Source organism: Callithrix jacchus, chromosome 12 (assembly GCF_049354715.1).
Source record: "Callithrix jacchus isolate 240 chromosome 12, calJac240_pri, whole genome shotgun sequence".
NCBI classification, from domain to species: domain Eukaryota; kingdom Metazoa; phylum Chordata; class Mammalia; order Primates; family Cebidae; genus Callithrix; species Callithrix jacchus.
The window spans coordinates 116382666-116402489 of NC_133513.1; the positions used below are offsets into that span (position 1 = coordinate 116382666).

Genomic DNA, 19824 nt, shown 5'->3' on the forward strand with positions numbered 1-19824 from the left:
GCGGAAGGCAAAAGCGAGGAGGGGCCTGTTTGTCTCTCTTGAGGTTCCGTAGGCAGCAGGGGGTGGGGATTAAGGTAGGTGTGTGCGGGGCGGGTACTGAATGGGTGGGGCCTTGCTCCGGTTTATCTCTGGCGCTGACTAGCGACCCAGAGGCGCTGAGCAGATTTTTATCTATCTTGCTTGTGGCGCGGATGGAGGGCCTGGCAGTGCGACTGCTGCGCGACAGCAGACTGGTGAGTGCGTTCGAGGCTGGCGTCCTGGGAGCCCAGGGCGACCTTGGCCCCTTGCATTGCAGCTGGCAAAGCCTTCTAACCGGCCTCGGGGCGCCGGCCTGAGCCCCGCTCCACGTCCTGGGCCCATTTCCTCAGACCCTTTACCCGCGGGCATCCCACGACCCCGACCCCCTTCGGGCCTCTGGCACAGCTGACCTCCGCTTCTCTAGAGAGGGCTGGGGGCGGCAACTGGTGGCAGGGGGTCGGGGGCTGTCTAGAAGCTGCTTTGGCGAAGCAGGCACCTTGAGTGGAGTCGGAGGTCTGCGTCGGCAAATGTCCTTTGCAGGCCGCTGGGTCCTGAGAGCCACGGAGTCTCAGTCTCTGGATGTCTGGGTGCATTTTGCACAGGTGTTACCTCCCTGATGCCCTAACCCACCTTTCCCCAGTGATTACATTTCACACCCCCTCCCCCGCAAGAAAAGATTGTTAAAAATAGGCCCAGTCTCTTTCTGAGCAGGTTGTCTCCAAGTCCTCCCTTCTGCGACCTGCTCAAAGGTAGGAAGGGACTTCAGAGTTGTTCAGGCTTCCCAGCCAGCTCTGCCCCTTACCTCATGTCTGAGCCTGGGTATCTTCCGTGGATAGACTCACCGCAGCCCAGGGGAGCCGGTGCTGGTCCCTCTTCCATGAACTTAAGCTGAAATCAGCCTCCTGTTGTGCTTAGTTCTGATCCTACACAAAATGCTGGTTCTTTAACAGTCCTTGTGTTAAACGTCTCTGCTCTTCACCCCTTGGACCGATTATATAGCATGCTTTCCAGAACATACACATTAGGATACACTTGTGTTTGTCAGTACACTTCACTGGCAGTTTTCCCACTGCTTGCCTGTGCTTTTCATATTTCCTTTGCATTCGCTTTAATGAGTCGGCTTTCCAACTGCTGTTTCAGTCTTATGCCCACAGGCGGGACTCTCACCTATTTTCTTACTAGAGATAATTAATGTTATTTGACTGTTTTACAGGCCTGAAGTGCAATAAAAAATCGTAAAGTCATGTCCTTATGATGATTGTTTAATGCTGTTTATAATTGTTGGTTAATAACTTACAAAAGAAGGTTTCCTTGGTTTTACAATTCGACTCTGTTTTCGAGCCAAAATTTATTGACCACTTATATTTGGTAGGCACGTTCTGTTCTACCTGAGTCATCTCTACCTGAGTCATCTCAATGCTCATATCCATTTTCACAAGTAGTTTAATCTTGCAGATTAAACTTTCAGAGGTTGGTGCTGAAAAGATTCATAACTTGACCACAGATCAAAAGTGATAGAGCTGGTTTTGGAACTCTGGTCTGACTCTAAACTAAACCTTCATATACTCTTTCTCCTTCTTAGAGATATCAAAAACCTATATTGTTTGCACTTTTGGTTTATTGTGGCTTATAGTCCTTTATAGTTTTTGAAGCTCTTTTACATAACTTAGCTAAATGGATTGAATGTTGACTGTAGCACCGTGGTTAAGCACGTGGGTTCTGCAGCTAGGCTGCTTGGGTCTGAACCCAGACCCTCTCACTCCCTGGGCGTATAACCTTGGACAGGTTTTGCTTTGGGTCTTGGTTTCCTGATCTGTAAATGGAGAGAATAATTGTGCCTATTCCAAAATTGTTGTGATAATTAAATGAGTTCATATGTTCGTGTAAGGCACTTAGAATAGTACTCAGCATGTAGTCAGCTCTTGTTAAATGTCAGCTCTCACTGCCATGTACAAAGCATTGTGTGCTATGGCAGATATCATAATCAGTTAAACACTCTACTTCAAGAAGTTTATCTTTTAGTGGAGAGCTTAGAATTATATGCAGCTAACTTCATATCATGTAGGTGAGGAACAGATCCTAAGGGGCTACAGTCTGTGTGTGGATTCAGAAGGACCATTGGGGAAGTGATAAGCTTCCATTTGGAAGCTGGGTTAGAGTTTAGGAGGGGGAAAATTGCAACAAAAGGGGACTGAGGCCATTTTAGGGAATTGGGGGTTGATCCTTTTGGATCGTGAGGAGCCATTGAAGGTCAAGTGCTTTGGAGTTTCCTACTGCCACAGTGTAGGTAGATTGCTGTGGGCACAAGTGGCAGGGAGCGGTAGAAATGAAAGGTAGGGCTAATTTTGGTTTCTATCCAGAGGCAAATGGAGAGCTAGCATTTACTCACTTACTGTAGACTAGGGACAGCATTTTACATCCATGACCCTATTTACTCTTCCTGTAAACATCTGAAGTAGGTGTATTAGTGGCTTCATTTTGCAAACGGGGAACTTGGGAAATAACCAGTGTTCCCAAGATACACAACAAACAGATTTCAACACTGGCCTAAAGGTTAAAGCCTACCCCTGCCTTCTCAGAAGGTCCTTCCTAGTCCTTCAAATGGACTAGAACTGCCCTGTCCGTTTGGTCTAAGCAACCCAATTAGTGGAGAATTGGGGACCTTGCTGTTAGCCTATGTGTTAACTGTGTAGGTAACCCTAATGTGTTTCCAAAGCATTTTTAGGTAGCTTGATATCTTTTTTATATTTTATTTTTGAGACGGAGTCTCACTCTGTTGCCCAGGTTGGAGTGCAGTGGTGTGATCTCGGCTCACTGCAACCTCTGCCACCTGGGTTTGAGCTATTCTCCTGCCTCAGCCTCCTGAGTAGCTGGGATTATAGGCGCCTGCCACTGTGTCTGGCTAATTTTTGTAGTTTTAGTAGAGATGGGGTTTCACTATCTTGGCCAGGCTGGTCTTGAACTCTTGACCTCGTGATCCACCTGCCTCAGCCTTCCAAAGTGCTGGGATTACAGGCGTGAGCCACCGCACCCGGCCGCTTGATATCTTTTAAGAGATGATTTTTTTTTGAGATAGGATCTTACTCTGTTGCCCAGGCTGGAGTGCTGTGGCATGATCATAGCTCACTGTGACCTTGAATTCCTGGGCTCAAGTGATTCTCTGACTTCAGCCTCCCCAGGAGCTAGGACCACAGGCATGTGACACTACACCTGGCTAATTTTTTAAGTTTTTTGTAGAGATGAGGTCTCACTGTGTTGGCCAGGCTGGTCTCTACCTCCTGTACTTTAGCGATCCTCCCACCTCAGCCTTCAAAATGCTGGGATTACAGTCATGAGCCACTGCACCCAGCCAAGAAGTAATTCTTGGAAAATATCCTTGGAGTGATTTCTTGTTCAATTAATTCTCTGAACAACTGCCATATAGTAGCTGCCAAAATATATACAGTTCTTGTTGTTCAACTTTTTGCTCTTCCACAAAATCAGAACTGTTTTTTCTGGACATGTATTTGGCATCTAGGTAGAAAGAGCACAAATGGTTTGAATGTGTCTCCCAAAATTCATGTGTTGGAAGCTTGATCCCCAGTGCAGAGGTTTTGAGAGGTGGGGCCTAATGGGAGTATTTGGGTCATAGAGTAACTGGCCTTATAAATTATTAATGCTGCTTTTGAGAGAATGAGTTCCTCATAAAAGGACAACTTTGGCCTTCTCTTGCTCTCTTTCTTTTCCCTCATTTCTCAACTTCTCTTACCCTCTCTCACCTTCTTGCCTTTTTCTATGGAATGACAAACCTCTTAGCCTGAGAACTGAGAGCAGCTGACACATAATAACCTTTCTTAAGTACTTAAAACAGCTCCTAATGTTTACTGGTTACTAACACAGTAAACATTAGCTATTTTTTAAATTAAGTTAGTTTTTTAGAGACAGGATCTTGTGTTCTCACCCAGGCTAGAGTGCAGTAATGCAGATAATGGCTCACTGCAGTGTCAAACTCCTAGACTCAAGTGATCCTCCCGCCTTGGCCTCCCAAATTGCTGGGATTACAGGTATGAGCCACTGTGCCTAGACAACACTAGCTATTAATATAGGCAGAACACATTACCAATAATTTTGGGTAGGGTATCTTTGCCTTATGCAAAGTATATAGATAAGTCTTGGGGATCTGTAAGTTTATAACAGGGTTCTTGACATCAAAAAATTACATTTTTAATTGGGGAGGTAGGGTATCTGTGCTAAAAATGAATTTTAGGACAGTAGAGGGTAGCATGTTGCTAATGCTAAATAAATAGTATGGGCAGGTGTGCTTACAGGAGATGGGGCTTGAAGTCACCATTCAAAGAAAGAGGAACTTCAGGTAAAGCAGCAGAGGGGCACGGACTCCAGGGCAAGGAGATTTGCATGCAAAGGTATAGAGGTAGGAATATGCTCAGCTCGTCTAAGAAATAACATGCCACTATAGCTGATGTAACAATTTTGCAGAAGTTTGGAATGGGTTCAGATGGCACGTCCCTGTCATGTTAAGGGGTTAAGTTTATCCTTGTTCTCATAGCAATGAATTGCTCATAGCTGCCAAGCGGTTCTGGCTTCTCCAGTCTGGGAAGCTAGAGTCACAGAGTGAAGCAAGCATGGATTTCTCCTGCCAATTCCTACATGGGTGTTGGCCAGACAGGGTTGCCCACAGCCCTGGAGAAGGGCCCTTTTAGTTACCGAAACACAGGAATTGATCATGCTTACTACTCATCAACATAGAAACGGCAGTTTCTTAGCACATGCAAACATATCTTTTTCTTCCATCAGCTTTCTTTCTGGTGCTAGGAAGCCTGAGTAACCATAAAGACCCTCTCCCTGGCAGCCATCAGAGAGTCTTTCTGGGATTCCTGCATAAGCGCCCTGTCTTGGGCCTATATTGTCGTGTTGCTTGTTGTTGTTCCTCATGCCACCTTGTCTAAAAACCAACCATGTCTTGGTTCCTTCTCCCTAAGGGCTAGACCAGGTTTCCCGTGTTTTGTAATATGTTTAACAGCATTCCTGGCCTCTCCTTACAAGAGGCCAATAGCATCCCTGAACTGTGACAACCCAAAATGTCTCCATCTATAGCCAAATGTCCCCTGGGGGCGAAATAACCAGACTGAGAACCACGGGTGTGGACGTCTCTGTATAACAGTGTATTCCATCAAGGAGGAGAGATGTGGCCTTTCTCCTTATCACCTGGTAGGAAGCTTTCTTGAATTACTTGCCATACTCAAGTTTGTTGGCTATAGAAATTGATCTACAGTTTCAAAGATTTTTGTTGAAAGGTTTTAATAGCAGCCATTGAGATTTTGATGTACTGTTTGCCAAGGAGTTTACTGTGGGTAACCCCCGACATGGGCAACGAGGAAGGAGAGCTGTGCAGACCCCAGGCACAATTAGTGCCTGAAGTATAACTTACTGCTTACTTATATCTAGCTTATATATAATCATACTTAGATCCACATAATCTTTCTATATAATCATAAAATTACCTACTGCATACTATGTCTAGCTTATATGTATAATCATACTTAGTTCTATATATAACCTTTCTATATAATCATATAACGAATGTAGTCTGAGCTGTACCGACACATTTAGTGCTGATTTATATAATCCTCCTGTGTAATCATATAGTAATTTGTAGAAGGAGGAATGCCTAGAGCAGTCACAGAGCAGAAACAAGTACGTGGGAAAAACAGCCAGACCAGGACAAGAACCAATGACCCCAGCAGTAGCGCCCCTGCCTGAAAGGGCATACGCTATATGGCAGGTCAGGGCCCAGACAGCAGCACTCAGCACTCGCTGCATGGCCAGCTTGGAGCAAGAGTTATTCCTCCTGAAAAGGCATTGCAGTACCTTGTATCCAGTTCTTGTAGAAAGTAGGCCTCAGGCCTCAGACCCCATGAACAACCAAGGGAGAAGAACCCCTCTGGTGTAATCGTGCCACGGCGGCTGTACACCCTGTCAGCTTTTCTTGCTACTGTACTGGCTCAAATCATCCTCCTATAAAATAGCTTAGAAAACAGCACACTCTGTCAGCTCCCACTGCATTGGTCTCCAGCATCCTTCTAAAGGGATCCTTTGAAGTCGCCAGCCCCAGATAAGAAGTGTTGCACATGACACTTGTTGCATGCACACAGCTCACCTCCTTGCCTCAGTGACCTAATGGGAGTGGACCCCTTCTTGTACACGACCCTCTACTATTGTACACAGCACAGTCCCCTACTGCGCACAGCCCACCTCTCTGTCCAGGTGACCTAATGGAGTGGTCCCCTCACTTGTTACTCATGTGATTATGTATGCCCTATTACTAAGCCTATAGGTGACCTCACTCATGACCCTTCCCCCTGCCTTGTACCCAATAAATACAGATGCTTCTGGACATTTGGGGCCTCACCTGTCTCCACTCATAGGTGGCGTGGACCCCCAAGCCCAGCTGCTCTTTTCCAGTTCTTCTGTGTCTTGTCTCTTTATTTCTTGGATCCAGCGCCTCAGCACAGCAATAAGGGACACCCCACAACCCTGTGGGGCTTTGGCCCTGCAATTTACAAGATAAAATGGTCAGCCACTCGCAAAAGGAACTCGTCACATGAGACTCTGAAGGCACATCTCACTTAGACCATTTCACAAGTTCACTTTTAGTGTAACAAGGCCCTCAACGAGGGTGACAGTACTGATGATCAGAAAAGAAGACACATTAATAAAAGAAGACTTGAGAAGTTGTGGTAATTATCTTGAAATGGAGGAATTAGATGGACTCCACATTTTCTAAATGAAATAGATTAGTGATAGGCAAAGGTTGGGACATCTGGAGGAAAAGTAATTTAGGGTGACAGAAGGAAGATAATTAATTCTGTTTTAGACATGTTGTAGGTGTTAGTAAAACTTACAACTGAGAGTGTCTTGGAAGCTGGTCAGAAATGGATCTGGAAAGTGGACCAGTGCTAAAGCTATGTTAAAAGGAAAAATTCGACCAAATTAAATTTAAAGGAATTTAATTGGACAGGTCCAGAATAACAGCAGATTTGGAGAGATCCCGGGATGCCTTTTGATCATTACAAATTTATAGACAAATGAAGGGAAGCGACATACAGAAATTGGAAGTAAGTTACAGAATGACTGAATTGGTTACAGGTTGACCATTGCCTTATTTGAACCCAGTTTTAACACTCAGCAGTGTATGAGTGGTTAAAGTATGGCTTCTGGGATTGACCAAGACTCAACTATTGTTACAAACACATACTCCTAAGTTAGGTTTTCAATCTTGTCTGCCTACTAAGCTAGATTACAGTTAGCCCACAAGGACTCAAATATAGACGTACAGAGTCCTTCCTTGTCAGGCCATATTTAGTTTGCTTTAAGAGGTGTAAATTCAAGCCAAACCATAAGTGGGTATGGGGCATCTGAAGGATACTGAAGAAACAGGAGTGGACAAGTCAGCCTTTGGGGTATGGTTCAGACTATCCTGGGTGAATGTTGAGAAGCAAAGAAGCAAAAGGAGAATTAGTAGGATATCAGTTGGAGGAAATCCTGCAACCATGTCCTGTATTCGGAATTGGAGCAAAGGATGGAAAAGGATATTTAAAAGCAAACATACAGAATTTACGTCACATAAAGAAAACAAGCCTGTGAGAGCAGAAGCAGTGTGTTTTAAGAAGTGCAAGACATGGCAGGGCCAGATAACGGAGCTGGTGGAATGCATAGTGTGGAGGCTGTGAACGTGGTCCATGCTCCCTTTACTCCATTTAGTAACCCCTGTTGCCAGCCAGTGTTGAATATGCAACCCCTGGTATGGAACTCAGGTCTCTTGACTTCTATTTAAGTGTTTCTGCTTCTGCTACACTATCTTCCCTGAAAAAGAGAGTGAGTCAAAGAAATTCTCAATGCCTGGTAAGTTGTTAGACCCAAATAATTATGTGATTTTTAAAAATTTAAATTCCATAATAATCCTTGTAAGAGTTATTGCCGAGTTTAAAATGAGGAAACTGAGGCCGGTATAAGAAAATTAAATGCCAATTTATTTAGCTCCCAGGCAAGGGTCTATGGTCCAGGAAAGGGGCCAGAGAAGTCTTGCTGACTTCCTGGGGCATGGGGTTTTTAGGGCTATGAGTAACGAGCAACAGCTGGGTGCTCTGATTGGCTCCAGAGGAGCGGGATTGGGACGGGGCGGGCCGCTATTGGTTGTCGGGTTGTCCAACGGGTTTTTCTGATGCAAGAGCCAGCCAGGGTTGCGTCAGCTGGGACCCTCCAGGGGAACCGTGTGCAGAGCAAGGTGCCGAGTGCAGAGCCAGGTGCCGGGAGCAGAGACCAGTGTCAAGTGCAGAGGTGGGTGCCAAGTGCAGAGTCAGGTGCCGAGTACAGAATGGGTGGGTATGTTCGGCCTCCTGGCGAGGCAACCGACCTTACAATCCTATCTTTTAAATTTTCTTTGAAAATAGAAGTGAGGATCTGGTTTCATTTTTGTCCACTGGTAATTTGGGAAAGAGAAATTTTTGACTTGGCCAGGGTCACAATAAAGGCAAACCCATCTCCTTTACCTTTTTCTTTCTTTTTTTTTTTGAGATGGAAGTTTTGCTCTTGTTGCCCAGGCTGGAATGCGGTGGTGCGATCTCGGCTCAATGCAGCCTCCACTTTCCGGGTTCAAGTGATTATCCTGCCTTAACGTCCCCAGTAACTGGGATTACAGGCATACGCCACCATGCCCGGCTGATTTTGTATTTTTGGCCAGACTGGTCTAGCACTCCTGACCTCGTGTGATCCACCCGCCTCTGCCTCACAGTGCTGGGATTACAGGTGTGAGCCACCTAACCTGACCAGCGGGACATAGTTTCTAATGGCCTATATTTGCATATGTAGGCTTGCTGTCTCAGTTCCAAGAGCCTGCTAGACAAGAAAGTTTCTGGAGCTGCTTTAAAAGAGGCAAAAACTTACCATGGACCCCTTTTCCTCTCTACATGCCTAAAATAATTTCTTAATAACTCCTATAACAAAAACTGTGAGGAGCTTCCAGACTATAGGTAAATTTAAACATTTTCTAGTTGACAATTGGTTGAGTTGGTCTAAAAACCTAATGAATAGAAGGAATGCCTGGGTTGTGATCAGAGGTTGTAGAGACCAAAGTTTAATCATGCAGATGAAGCCTCCAGGTACCAGACTTCAGAGAGAATGGATTGAAAAGATTTTTATTAGACTTAAAGGTCTGTGTTGGTGTTAATACTGGAGAGGTGTAATGAGGCATGTTCGACCTCCACTTCTTATCGTGGCCTGAAGCAGTCTCTCAGGTAAAATTTGAAGAGCATAGTTTACTAAAAAACATGTAAGCCCTGAAGTAGAAACAGCATTAATAAGCCCTCATCATTCCTGTTCCTGTGTGTCTTCCCCTGTACGGGAAGCTGTGGCTGCCTTGGCAGGGCTCTGCCTCTGCCAATTACAGAGAGCCCAAGGCTGAAGGAGAAAACATGGCCAGCAACCAGCTGACTCCAAACAGGGCCATCTCTGTCCATTCCAAATGCTATATTAAATACTGTCCCATAAGCCTGTTAAACTATTATATATGCCATATTGATCCTTATGTAGCAGGGACAGCTATGGGAAACAGAGCCCTCGAACACCGAATGGGGAAGGAAGGAGTTTATTACAGCCGGGAGCTGAGGAATAATTTGTCCAAATTCAGCTCGTTTAACAAAGGAAGGTTCTGCCTTTATATAGGCTTATACTTTAGATATTACACCTGAAAGAATCTTAGGTTTACAGCCTTAGAAGTCACATATGAAAGGGCTTTGGGTTTACAGTTTTAGGAATCACATGTGAAAAGGTTTCTAGGTTTGATATTGTTTTAAGTAAAAACATTGTCTTCCAGAGAGTTTCCCCAAGACCAAGCCTGCCACCTACGGAAGGTGAATCAGGAGGTGCCAGTTGGTCAGACTTTTCTTCTATTGAAATGCAGAGTGGATCTGCATTTCAAAGGGGAAGTTAATCTCAGATGCCTGGGTCTCCTTCCTCACTTACATCCCAGGAGCATAAAAAGTCATGAAAATCACTGTTCTCATTTTGATTAGGTTAATTAACCTAAGGCAGTAATAGGAAGTGGACATGATTACCCATATCCATTTAACCCTGTATCTGCTATATATATTTTTAAAACACAGCCTGGAGAATCTTCCAGTCTCTCTTACTACTTGCTGTTGGTTGGAATACCTCTTATACGTGTTTTATAGAGCATTGTTGTATTAGTCCATTCTCATGCTGCCAATAAAGGCATACCTAAGCCTGGTTGATTTATAAAGAAAATGAAGTTTAATCGATTCACAGTTCCACCTGGCTGGCGAGGCCCCACAATTGTGGTGAGGAAGGTGAAGGAGGATCAAAGGTATGTCTTACATGGCAGCATGTGGCAGAGAAGTGCATGGGAACTACCCTTTATAAAACCATCAGATCTTGGCCAGGCACGGTGGCTTATGCCTATAATCCCAACATTTTGGGAGGCCAAGGCAGGCAGATTCTGAGGTCAGGAGATCGAGACCATCCTGGCTAACACAGTGAAACCCCATCTCTTAACTAAAAATACAAAAATTAGCCAGATGTGGTGACATGCCCCTGTAGTCCCAACTACTCAGGAAGCTGAGGCAGGAGAATCGTTTGAACTCAGGAGGCAGAGGTTGCAGTGAGCCGAGAATGCCACTGCGCTCCAGCCTGGGCAACAGAGCAAGACTCCATCTAAAACAAACAAACAAACAAACAAAAAATCAGATCTTGTGAGACTTATTCACTATCACAAGAACAACACGGGAACAAACCCACCCCCATGATTCAGTTACCTCCCACTGGGTATGTCCCATGATACATGGGGATTATGGAAGCTACAATTCAAGATGAGATTTGGTTGGGGACACAGCCAAACCATATCAAGCAGGTACAAACAATTTGGCATAGGAAATCAAAATTGAAGCTGAATATAGTGTTAAATATTTTTTCATTATATTCTTTTTTTTGTTTTTTTTTTTGAGACGGAGTTTCGCTCGTTACCCAGGCTGGAGTGCAATGGCGCGATCTCGGCTCACTGCAATCTCCGCCTCCTGGGCTCAGGCAATTCTCCTGCCTCAGCCTCCTGAGTAGCTGGGATTACAGGCACGCGCCACCATGCCCAGCTAATTTTTTTTGTATTTTTAGTGGAGACGGGGTTTCACCATGTTGACCAGGATGGTCTCGATCTCTTGACCTCGTGATCCACCCGCCTCGGCCTCCCAAAGTGCTGGGATTACAGGTGTGAGCCACCGCGCCCAGCCATATTTTTTCATTATATTCTAATAAATTTTTGACACAATCCTCATAACAATTCCTGTAATTTTAAAGCCCATAAAGTAGTTTAATTTTCCTTTGGGAGTGGTAAAAGAATTTGTTTAAACTTCATTTCGGATAATTGCATATTCTCATGCAGTTATAAAAAGAGCTACAGAGAGATCCTTCATCTTGTTACCTGATTTGCCCCTGTGGTAACACCTTACCAAACTATATAATATCACAACCAGGAAATTGACACTGATACTGTCAACCTAAGTAACAGAGAGAGGCTCTCTGAAAGAAAAGATGCTTGTTTGGGAATAGAGCATTGCAATGGAAATACATATGCCATAGGATTACATAACCGTATTGAAATAATTCCAGTTAGCCACAAGATCAATAACAGTCTGGGGTTAGACAGGCAGTTACTGGGGCAGATAGCCCTTGCAGAAGTATTTTTTTCTGTAACATTGTGATGGCCTTTGTATTTTGGTGTTTGCAGTCTTTGGTGATGGTTTTTTTTAATCAGGCTTACAAACATAAGAACTCTTTTCTTCATAGCCTTCTCTTGCTCTGTTTGTCAAGGTTGTGGTTGTGTGTGTGTTTTCTTTTTACATGAGTGACTCCATTTTGATTCTGACAACTTTTACAATATGATACACCAACCTTTTTCAATCATTCCCAGTTTTCCATGTATATGTGTGTGTAGGACTGTGCAGTTTTATCACGTTTGTGTATCCACTGCTACGGTCAAGCCACAAGACAGTTCCAACAGCACAAAGATCCCTTGTGTTGCTTGTCTTCTTTCAACTACATGCAACTCCTACCTAACCTCCTGTCTTGGTCTCTAACCCCTGGTAAACACTAATCTCTATAAATTTGTCACTTCAAGAATATTAGATAAATAGAATCATCCAGTCTTTTTTTGTGTTTTTTGTTTTTATTTTTGTTGAATAGAATTTATTGCAGGGAAAGGAAAAAAATTTTCATCCACCCTCTTAAGTTCAATGACTGGGGCTTAGAAATTAAATAACGAAAGACAGATTAACAGTAGTAAAAGATTTATTTCCTTTGCATAATGAGCAAGTATCTGGCTCATGAAATGGTTAAAGGGTTTATATACCTAACAGGTATATAAAGGATGGGGGAGAAAGGGCTTTTATGGGAAAAACAAATAGGTCTCCTTGGAAAAACCAAAAGGATTTTTAGGAAAACAGACAGGTGGTAAGAAATTGTGTGATAATATTTGCATATTCATATTCAGGGCCAAAAAACTCCCCAGGAGAGGAAATTTCTGATAGCCTCATTTCCCAGAGGTTGCTGCTTTTAGTCAGATAAAGGAAGCTCCTAGAAAAGAAGGCTTTTCCTCCATTTGTTGAATCTCAGATGTCTTCAGCTTAAAAGAAGCATTATACCAACTCTGGGATTCCAAATGGATCCCCACACCCATTTGGATAGGGATGTACCACAGGTGTTTAACCATTCACCCATGGAAGGACATCTGAATTGTTTCCAGTTTTTTATTATTGTGGCTAAAGCTGCTATGGACATCGGTGTGCAGGTCTTTGAACTTCTGTTCTTACTTCTCTTGAATAAATAGAATGGAACTGCTGAGTCATATAGTAATTGCATAAGAAACAGCTAAACTTTTTCTAAGAAATGGCTAAACTGTTTTCCAGGAATGTATGAGAGATCCATTTTCTCATCTCCCTTGCCAGTGCAACAAATCAAAATATTTTACCCCAAAATAGACTTTGACATATTTTGAAATGGCTGCCACAGTGCCAGCAGACTGAAGTGGTCCTGCATTGCTGTTTTATGGAGGAAATTTGCTTCAGTAGACAGTTTTCATCAATGCAGCCAGCCATGTCTTTTCCTTCTAGGCCTTTCCCAACTCTAGGAGTGATTACCTGAGTCTGACACCTTTAAAAGGACGAAAAGAAACATTTACCATTTGTTCTGAGGGATGCTACCTGTTTTCATCTACATAAAAAGACCACCTTTACTTGCCAAATCTCTTCATTTCTCCCTCCTGTAATCTGTCTTGCCACTAACACCTGTTTTGGGCCATTCTCTGAGCCTGCATTCTTCCTGTAACCTGAAGATGATATGGAAGCTTCTGTACTTCATTGGGGGTTGTGTCTTCATTCTAAAGGCTCGTTTATACACGTTAAATAAATGCGGATGCCTTTTCACCTATTAATCAATCTGCCTCATTTCTGTGAGTTTTCAGTAAACCTCCAGGGCTCACACCAGTATTTGGTGTCGTTACTAATTCTTTTAGCTGTATTGATGGTGTATAATTGTATCTCAGTATTAATTTACTTTTAAAATATTCTTTAGTTTCCACCACGATTGGAAAACGAGATATTCCAGTTAGTTGACAGTTCAGAGAGCCTTCTTTTAGGTAGTATACACATTTATTTACATCATAAAATATTATTTTGCCTTTCTTTGAGCCTAAAGTTGAATCAATACAAAAGCATACTGTATGTTTATACCACCAAAATTTGTTTCCCAAGGAGAAACACTAATTATCTGGCCCTAGAATCACTCCATGATCTTCATGGACCTTAAGTCATAAGATAATTTCGGAAAAAAATTGTTCATATGTCCATTATCTTTTGCAAGTATAAACATGCACATTAAATATAAAAAATAAGTACATAAAAGTACTAAAAACCAACATGGACAAATACCTTTATTATCCTAGGGTAAGGAAGGTCATTTTACTTAAAAGCTGGATGCCACTGTTTCTCAGCAATCTATGGGCTCATTGGCCAATGTACATAGAATGTGATACCATGTACCAACTTTTTAGAGAAAAGAAAAGTCTTCTTGCCAGTTGACTGGCAAGGAAATAAGAGGAAAGTCTCAAATCTGTCTCCTTGAACTGGTGGTTGGAAATTTTGTAAGCATAGGGTAAGCAAGGTGTGACCTTGTTGGAAATAAGAGCTCAGGGTCACAAAACCAGCAGTCAAACAAAGGATTCCTTAGCAAGGCAAGTTGACTTCTGCAGAGTGGGACTTCGTCCATCCAGGACAGTGGCAAGAGCACACTGAACAAAGGAAAGCAGGGGTTTTTATTCCTAACACAGTCCCTGTTTCTATGTCCTCCCTCTGTTGGCTGGGGTCAGGCCACGCAATCTAAAGTTATTCCAATTAACTAGATTTAGCAATTTTTCTAAATAAGGGAGGGATGTTGGGTACAGATATCCCTATAGGACAAAGAACTAGGAAGTTAACTGTTTATACCTAAGGACTTAAAGCAGGGTGGTGTGGGTCAGTTACAAGCGTGGTCCATCAGATAAGAAAGATTACTAACAGAATAAAACAAAGGGCAAGTATGTGAAACCTTTGAAGAGGAACTCTTCAATCCTAACCATCTGATTGAATCTTGCGATGTGGTGATGCCAGGAGGCCTGATCTGGATCCTGCCATTGGGTATTGCCAGAGCTCAATTTGATTGGATTCTGGACCTTGGCATGCAGTGTCTGTTCTTAATTCCACTCCTGCTCCTCACTGCGAGCACTTAGACGCCCACTTGTTTGCAAACGTGGTTCATCTGGGCATGCACAGGTTAAGTGACCTTCAACCTGGGAATCCAAAAAACTGAAAAACTCACAACTTTGTTACATAAAAGTTGAAGCAGTCCAGGCACTGTTGAGGCCAGCCAGGGCAACAGAATGAAACCCTGTATCTACAAAAAATACAAAAACGTAGGTGGGTGTGTTGGCATGCAGCTGTGGTCTTGTTACCGATGGAGGGTGTCCAGGTTTTTGGTGTTTTGAACAAAGAATTGGACAAAACACACAAAGCAAGGAAAGAATGAAGCAACAAAAGCAGAGATTCATTGAAAATGAAAGCACCTTCCATGTGGTAGGAGCAAGCCCAAGCAAGCGACTCAAGGGCCCCAGTTACAGAATTTTCTGGTGTTTAATTACCCTTTAGAGATTTCTCATTGATTACTTCGTGTATGCCCTATGTAAATGAAGAGGATGAAGTGAGTTTGCAAAGTTATTTACTTGGTATACACCCCAGGCAAATGAAGAGGACGTTTCCTGCCATAGCTGAAGTAGAGTTATAAAATTACTTATGTGGGCTTAGAAGGTTGGGTTTTTTCCATTTAATTTAGTTCTAAGAAGTCCTTAAGTTCCCTGCTTCCAGACCCTATTTCCTGCCTCATTTCCCCCCTGAGAGACTTGATCCCCATACATTTTTATGGGAGACAGAGAGACCAATGGTCTTCCTTCTGTAACTGCTTCTTGGGATCAGGGAACTCTCCCCTGCTCTGTCTAGTGGAGACAGGGTAGCTTCTTGATGGCCAGTGGTGTCTTCACCTGGAACTGGCAAGAGCCCTTGTTGCATGATCCTCTGAAGCTTAATGATCTATAGGTGAAAGAAAATGAATTTTCTTAAAAGATTTAAAGGGAACTTCAGTGGGTGGATACTTATGCTGTCAGGAATGTTTGTTACAGAGATTTGCAGGAGAAAAACAAAACCTGGTCTGTTCTAGGATCTATGTGTTTCCTTAAAGTCTTAGCACAAGCCACTCCATTTTGGTTTGGTTTGGTCTGTTGGGGCCTAGCACTTAAGTTCAGTCCAAAACAATGGCCTCCCAGAATTTCGTTTTTAAAAAAATTCCCTTTTTGGTCAGGTTCCCACATGAGAGTGTGACCAAAACTTAGGGCCTTAACGCCACTCACAGTTACCATGATCTTGGGTTTCCAGTCTCAGCATGTCATTCATAGGTTACAGTGTCACACATTTCTTTCAGCTCTTTTCATTGCAGTTGACGAGAGACCATTTGACACTCTGGAGATGACTGTGTGCAAACATTGAAAACCTTTCAGAGAATAGAGTGCACCAGGGAGACTATCGTTATGACTATTGGGAAGATAATACCAAGAGTTTGGAGCATGCTGCTTACCCAGGGTCCCCATAAACCAAACCACCTAAAATCAAATAGATCAAAGAATGAGCTAGATAGAGAGTCTACTTACTCGACTAAGCAATCTCTTCTTAATCTTCTACCACTGAATCTCTATAATCTTCATTTGATGTATTTCTCCATAGGCCACAAATGCCACAGCTGCACAGATACTTCTCTGTTCAGACAATTGTATCATAACCTTCACGAGAGAACTTAGAGTCTGTTGTGTAACAATAGCCTTCACAGTGGAATCTGCTCTAGAGCCTATCATGAGGGATACATTTCTAATCATGGCTTCTTTTACTCCAAACTATGGAAAAAGGACTGAACAAATGATGCCCTTGTAGAATAGTAAAGGCCTCCTGGCAATGTTCTGTTTAACCTATGATGTAGGTTAAGAGGAGTGAACCAGTATTCTGTTTCTGACTGATTATGAGGCATCGTATATACCATTAAAGTTCCTCACCTACACTGGGCCTTCATCTTTTATCTATCAAAGTATAAGTTATCCATGTATAATGCTGGCTGCAAAATCCTTTGAAAATAAAATTATATCCCATAATTGTCCACAACAGACCCCTTTTCCACTTTTATGGTTCATAGACACATAAGCAAGGGAACACCATGTCCTCACATGGTGAAAGGTAGAAGAAAAAAGAGGCAAAATCAGGTCAAACTTGTACTTTTATAATGGCATTAAGCCCACTCATAAGGGTGGAACCCTCATGGCCTAATCACTTTTAAAAGATCTCACTTCTTAATACTGTTAAGTGGCAGTTAGATTTCAACATGAATTTTGGAGGAGACAGACATTAAGGTGTGTGATTTGTGACATCATACTTTGATGATCTGTTTATTTCAGCTGTGCAAAACACCTCCTTTTTCCCATATCTTTTAAAACAACATTATTTGTAAGGCATCTACCCATGTGAGGCTATGCAAGCCTCAACTATTGTTTCTGACTACTGCATGCTGCTTTTTTCTATCAAATACCACATTCTATAGGAACTCGCATATCAGAGTGATTAAGTACACAGACTCTAAGGTAAGTCTGTAGGTTTAAATTGTGGGCTCTGCTATTTACCAGCAAGTCATGAACATCACAAGTTCTTTCTTTTCTTTTCTTTCTTGCTTGCTTGCTTGCTTGCTTTCTCTTTCTCTCTTTGTTTCTCTTAACTTTTTTTGCTTTTTCTTTGTATCTCTCCCTTTCTCCTCCCTCCCTCACTTTCTCCCTTCCTTCCTTCTTTCCTGTTTCTTTTTTCTCTTTCCTCCCCTCCCCTTCCTTCTTTTCTTTCTTTCTTTTTGAACACTAACTCTTATTCAGAGTAGGCTCTAACATATGAACAGCAAAATCAGACATTAATAGTAGCCATTAATAGGAACACTTTTACACTGCTGGTGGGAGTGTAAATTAGTTCAACCATGTGGAAGACAGTGTGGTGATTCCTCTTTTTTTTTTGTTTTTTTGAGGTGTGTTGCCCAGGCTGGAGTGCAGTGGCGCGATCTAGGCTCACTGCAACCTCCACCTCCTGGGTTCAAGCAATTCTGGCTCAGCCTCCTGAGTAGCTGGGATTACAGGTGCATACCACTACTCCCTGCTAAATTTTTGTATTTTTAGCAGAGACGAAGTTTCACCATGTTGGTCAGCCTGGTCTCAAACTTCTGACCTTGTCATAGGCCGCCTTGACCTCCCAAAGTGCTGGAATTACAGGCGTGCCCTGTCCTATTTAAATGTTAAAGAGGAGTGAAAAGGCTCTTTATGGCCTAATAGGCAAAGATCTCTTGAATATGTTGCTAAATGAAAAAAAAAAAAGGAAGGCACAGAATAGGATGCATAGTATGCTATATTTTTTAAAGGACTGGGAGAAAAATAAGAATATATTGCTATTTGCTTATATTTGTTTTAAGAGAACACCAGAAGGATATGTAAGAAACTAATTTAAAAAGGCTGCCTATGGGGCTGGATGGGGACGTGTAACAGAGCTTTTCTGAGGCTTGTTTGTATGTTACCTATTAAAACTAGAAGAAAAATGTTAAAGCCAGCTGGAGATGGGTTGTCATGGGGGAGGCACGTTCAGAGATCATTACTTGAACTCTTAGCCGTAAGTGAGTGGTTTGGTTTTTAAAGTTACAAGATGGTTTCCAAAGTCATACATATAAACCACAAATTCCAGCCCAAGCTGCACATTAGAATGACCTGGGGAGCTTTGTAGCAATAGGGATGCCCAGGGCAGAATCTACTGAATTACAATCTTAAATGCTGTGGCTAGGATAGCTGTTTTTTAAGCTCGCCAAGTGATACAGCTATGCAGCTGATGTGATTTGGCTGTGTCTGCACCCAAATCTCAACTTGAATTATGTCTCCTAGAATTCCTACCTGTTGTGGGAGTGACCCAGGGGAAAGTAATTGAATGAATCGTGAGGGCCGGTCTCTCTCATGCTATTCTTGTGATGATGAATAAGTCTCACGAGATCTAATGGGTTTATCAGCAGTTTCCACTTTTCCTTCTTTCTCATTTTCTCTTGCTGCCGCCATGATGTAGAGGCCTCCCCAGCCATGTGGAACTGTAAGTCCAATTAAACCTCTTTGCTTCCCAGTCTCCGCTATGTCTTATCAGCAATGTGAAAACAGATTAATCCAGCAGCCAAAATGGTAACCCTTTGTTCCCACACAAGGGTTGTATATGGTTCCTTGGCAAATATCAATCCAATATCCACAACCAAGGAGGATTTAGCAAGGGGATTTTATTACTTGTAACAGGTAAGGAGAACACCAGGATAATTCCCACAACAGTGTCTCCCTGAGCTGGAGGCTGGGTCAGGTTTTATAGGCATGGGTAATGGGGTGTGATCTGACTGGATTCTGCAGTGAAGTGATGCCAGGAGGCATGTCTGACCAGATCCTGATAGGGTATGACCCTAGAGCTCATCTGATTAGATCCTTGATCCTGTCCACTTATGATAATTAAGTCCTCACTCCTCAGTTCAAGCACTTAGGGCAAGTTCCCTCTATGGTTGCATGCTTGATTCATCTGGGTATGCCCAGTTTTATGTGACCTGAGGTCCATGGCAACTGAAAAACAACTCACCATTTTGTTATATAAAAACGGAATCAGATTGGTCTGGTGAGGCTACACACTGATTTAAATCTCAGGGACATTCATTCTCAGACACTAATAGATTAGTTGGTAAATGTTACCATAATAAAGTAGTTTAATTATTGTAACAACATTCAGCAGTTAGGATCTTATCCTTAAATTTTTTCTGTGTCATAATGAGCACATTATCTAAAACCTACTTCTAGCTTTTATTTTATTTATTTATTTATTTACTTATTTTGAGACAGAGTTTCACTCTTGTTACCCAGGCTGGAGTGCAATGGCACGATCTCAGCTCACCGCAACCTCCGTCTCCTGGGTTCAAGCAATTCTCTTGCCTCCGCCTCCCGAGTAGCTGGGACTACAGGCACGCGCCACCATGCCCAGCTAATTTTTTGTATTTTTAGTAGAGACAGGGTTTCACCATGTTGACCAGGATGGTCTCAATATCTTGACCTCGTGAGCCACCGCGCCCGGCCTTACT

At 42.8% G+C, this 19824-nt stretch overlaps 1 protein-coding gene and 1 long non-coding RNA gene across 7 annotated transcripts in view; one reads left to right on the forward strand and one right to left on the reverse strand.

Moving 5' to 3' along the window:
* The first annotated feature begins 149 nt into the window (after positions 1–149).
* ACADSB (acyl-CoA dehydrogenase short/branched chain) overlaps positions 150–19824 on the forward strand; it is a 46966-nt gene continuing 27291 nt past the window's right edge. For 3 of the 5 annotated variants that reach the window (XM_078346711.1, XM_035269377.3, XM_078346713.1), the window contains exon 1: positions 150–233. In XM_078346711.1, the coding sequence (XP_078202837.1) occupies positions 192–233 (42 nt within the window). In that variant the 5' untranslated portion in view covers positions 150–191. Of the gene's footprint in view, positions 234–8260; positions 8356–18785; positions 19004–19824 lie in introns of those variants that run through there. The other 2 variants (XM_078346712.1, XM_078346714.1) reach the window with 2 other exon arrangements.
* On the reverse strand, positions 11331–16433 carry LOC128929355 (uncharacterized). 2 transcript variants are annotated; one of them, XR_008475718.2, is made up of 3 exons: positions 16313–16433; positions 16022–16134; positions 11331–15698 (listed from the first exon to the last, which is right to left on the reverse strand). It is a non-coding gene; the product is annotated as an uncharacterized LOC128929355 (long non-coding RNA). The 2 variants fall into 2 exon arrangements; XR_013525170.1 differs by having other exon boundaries at positions 16022–16433.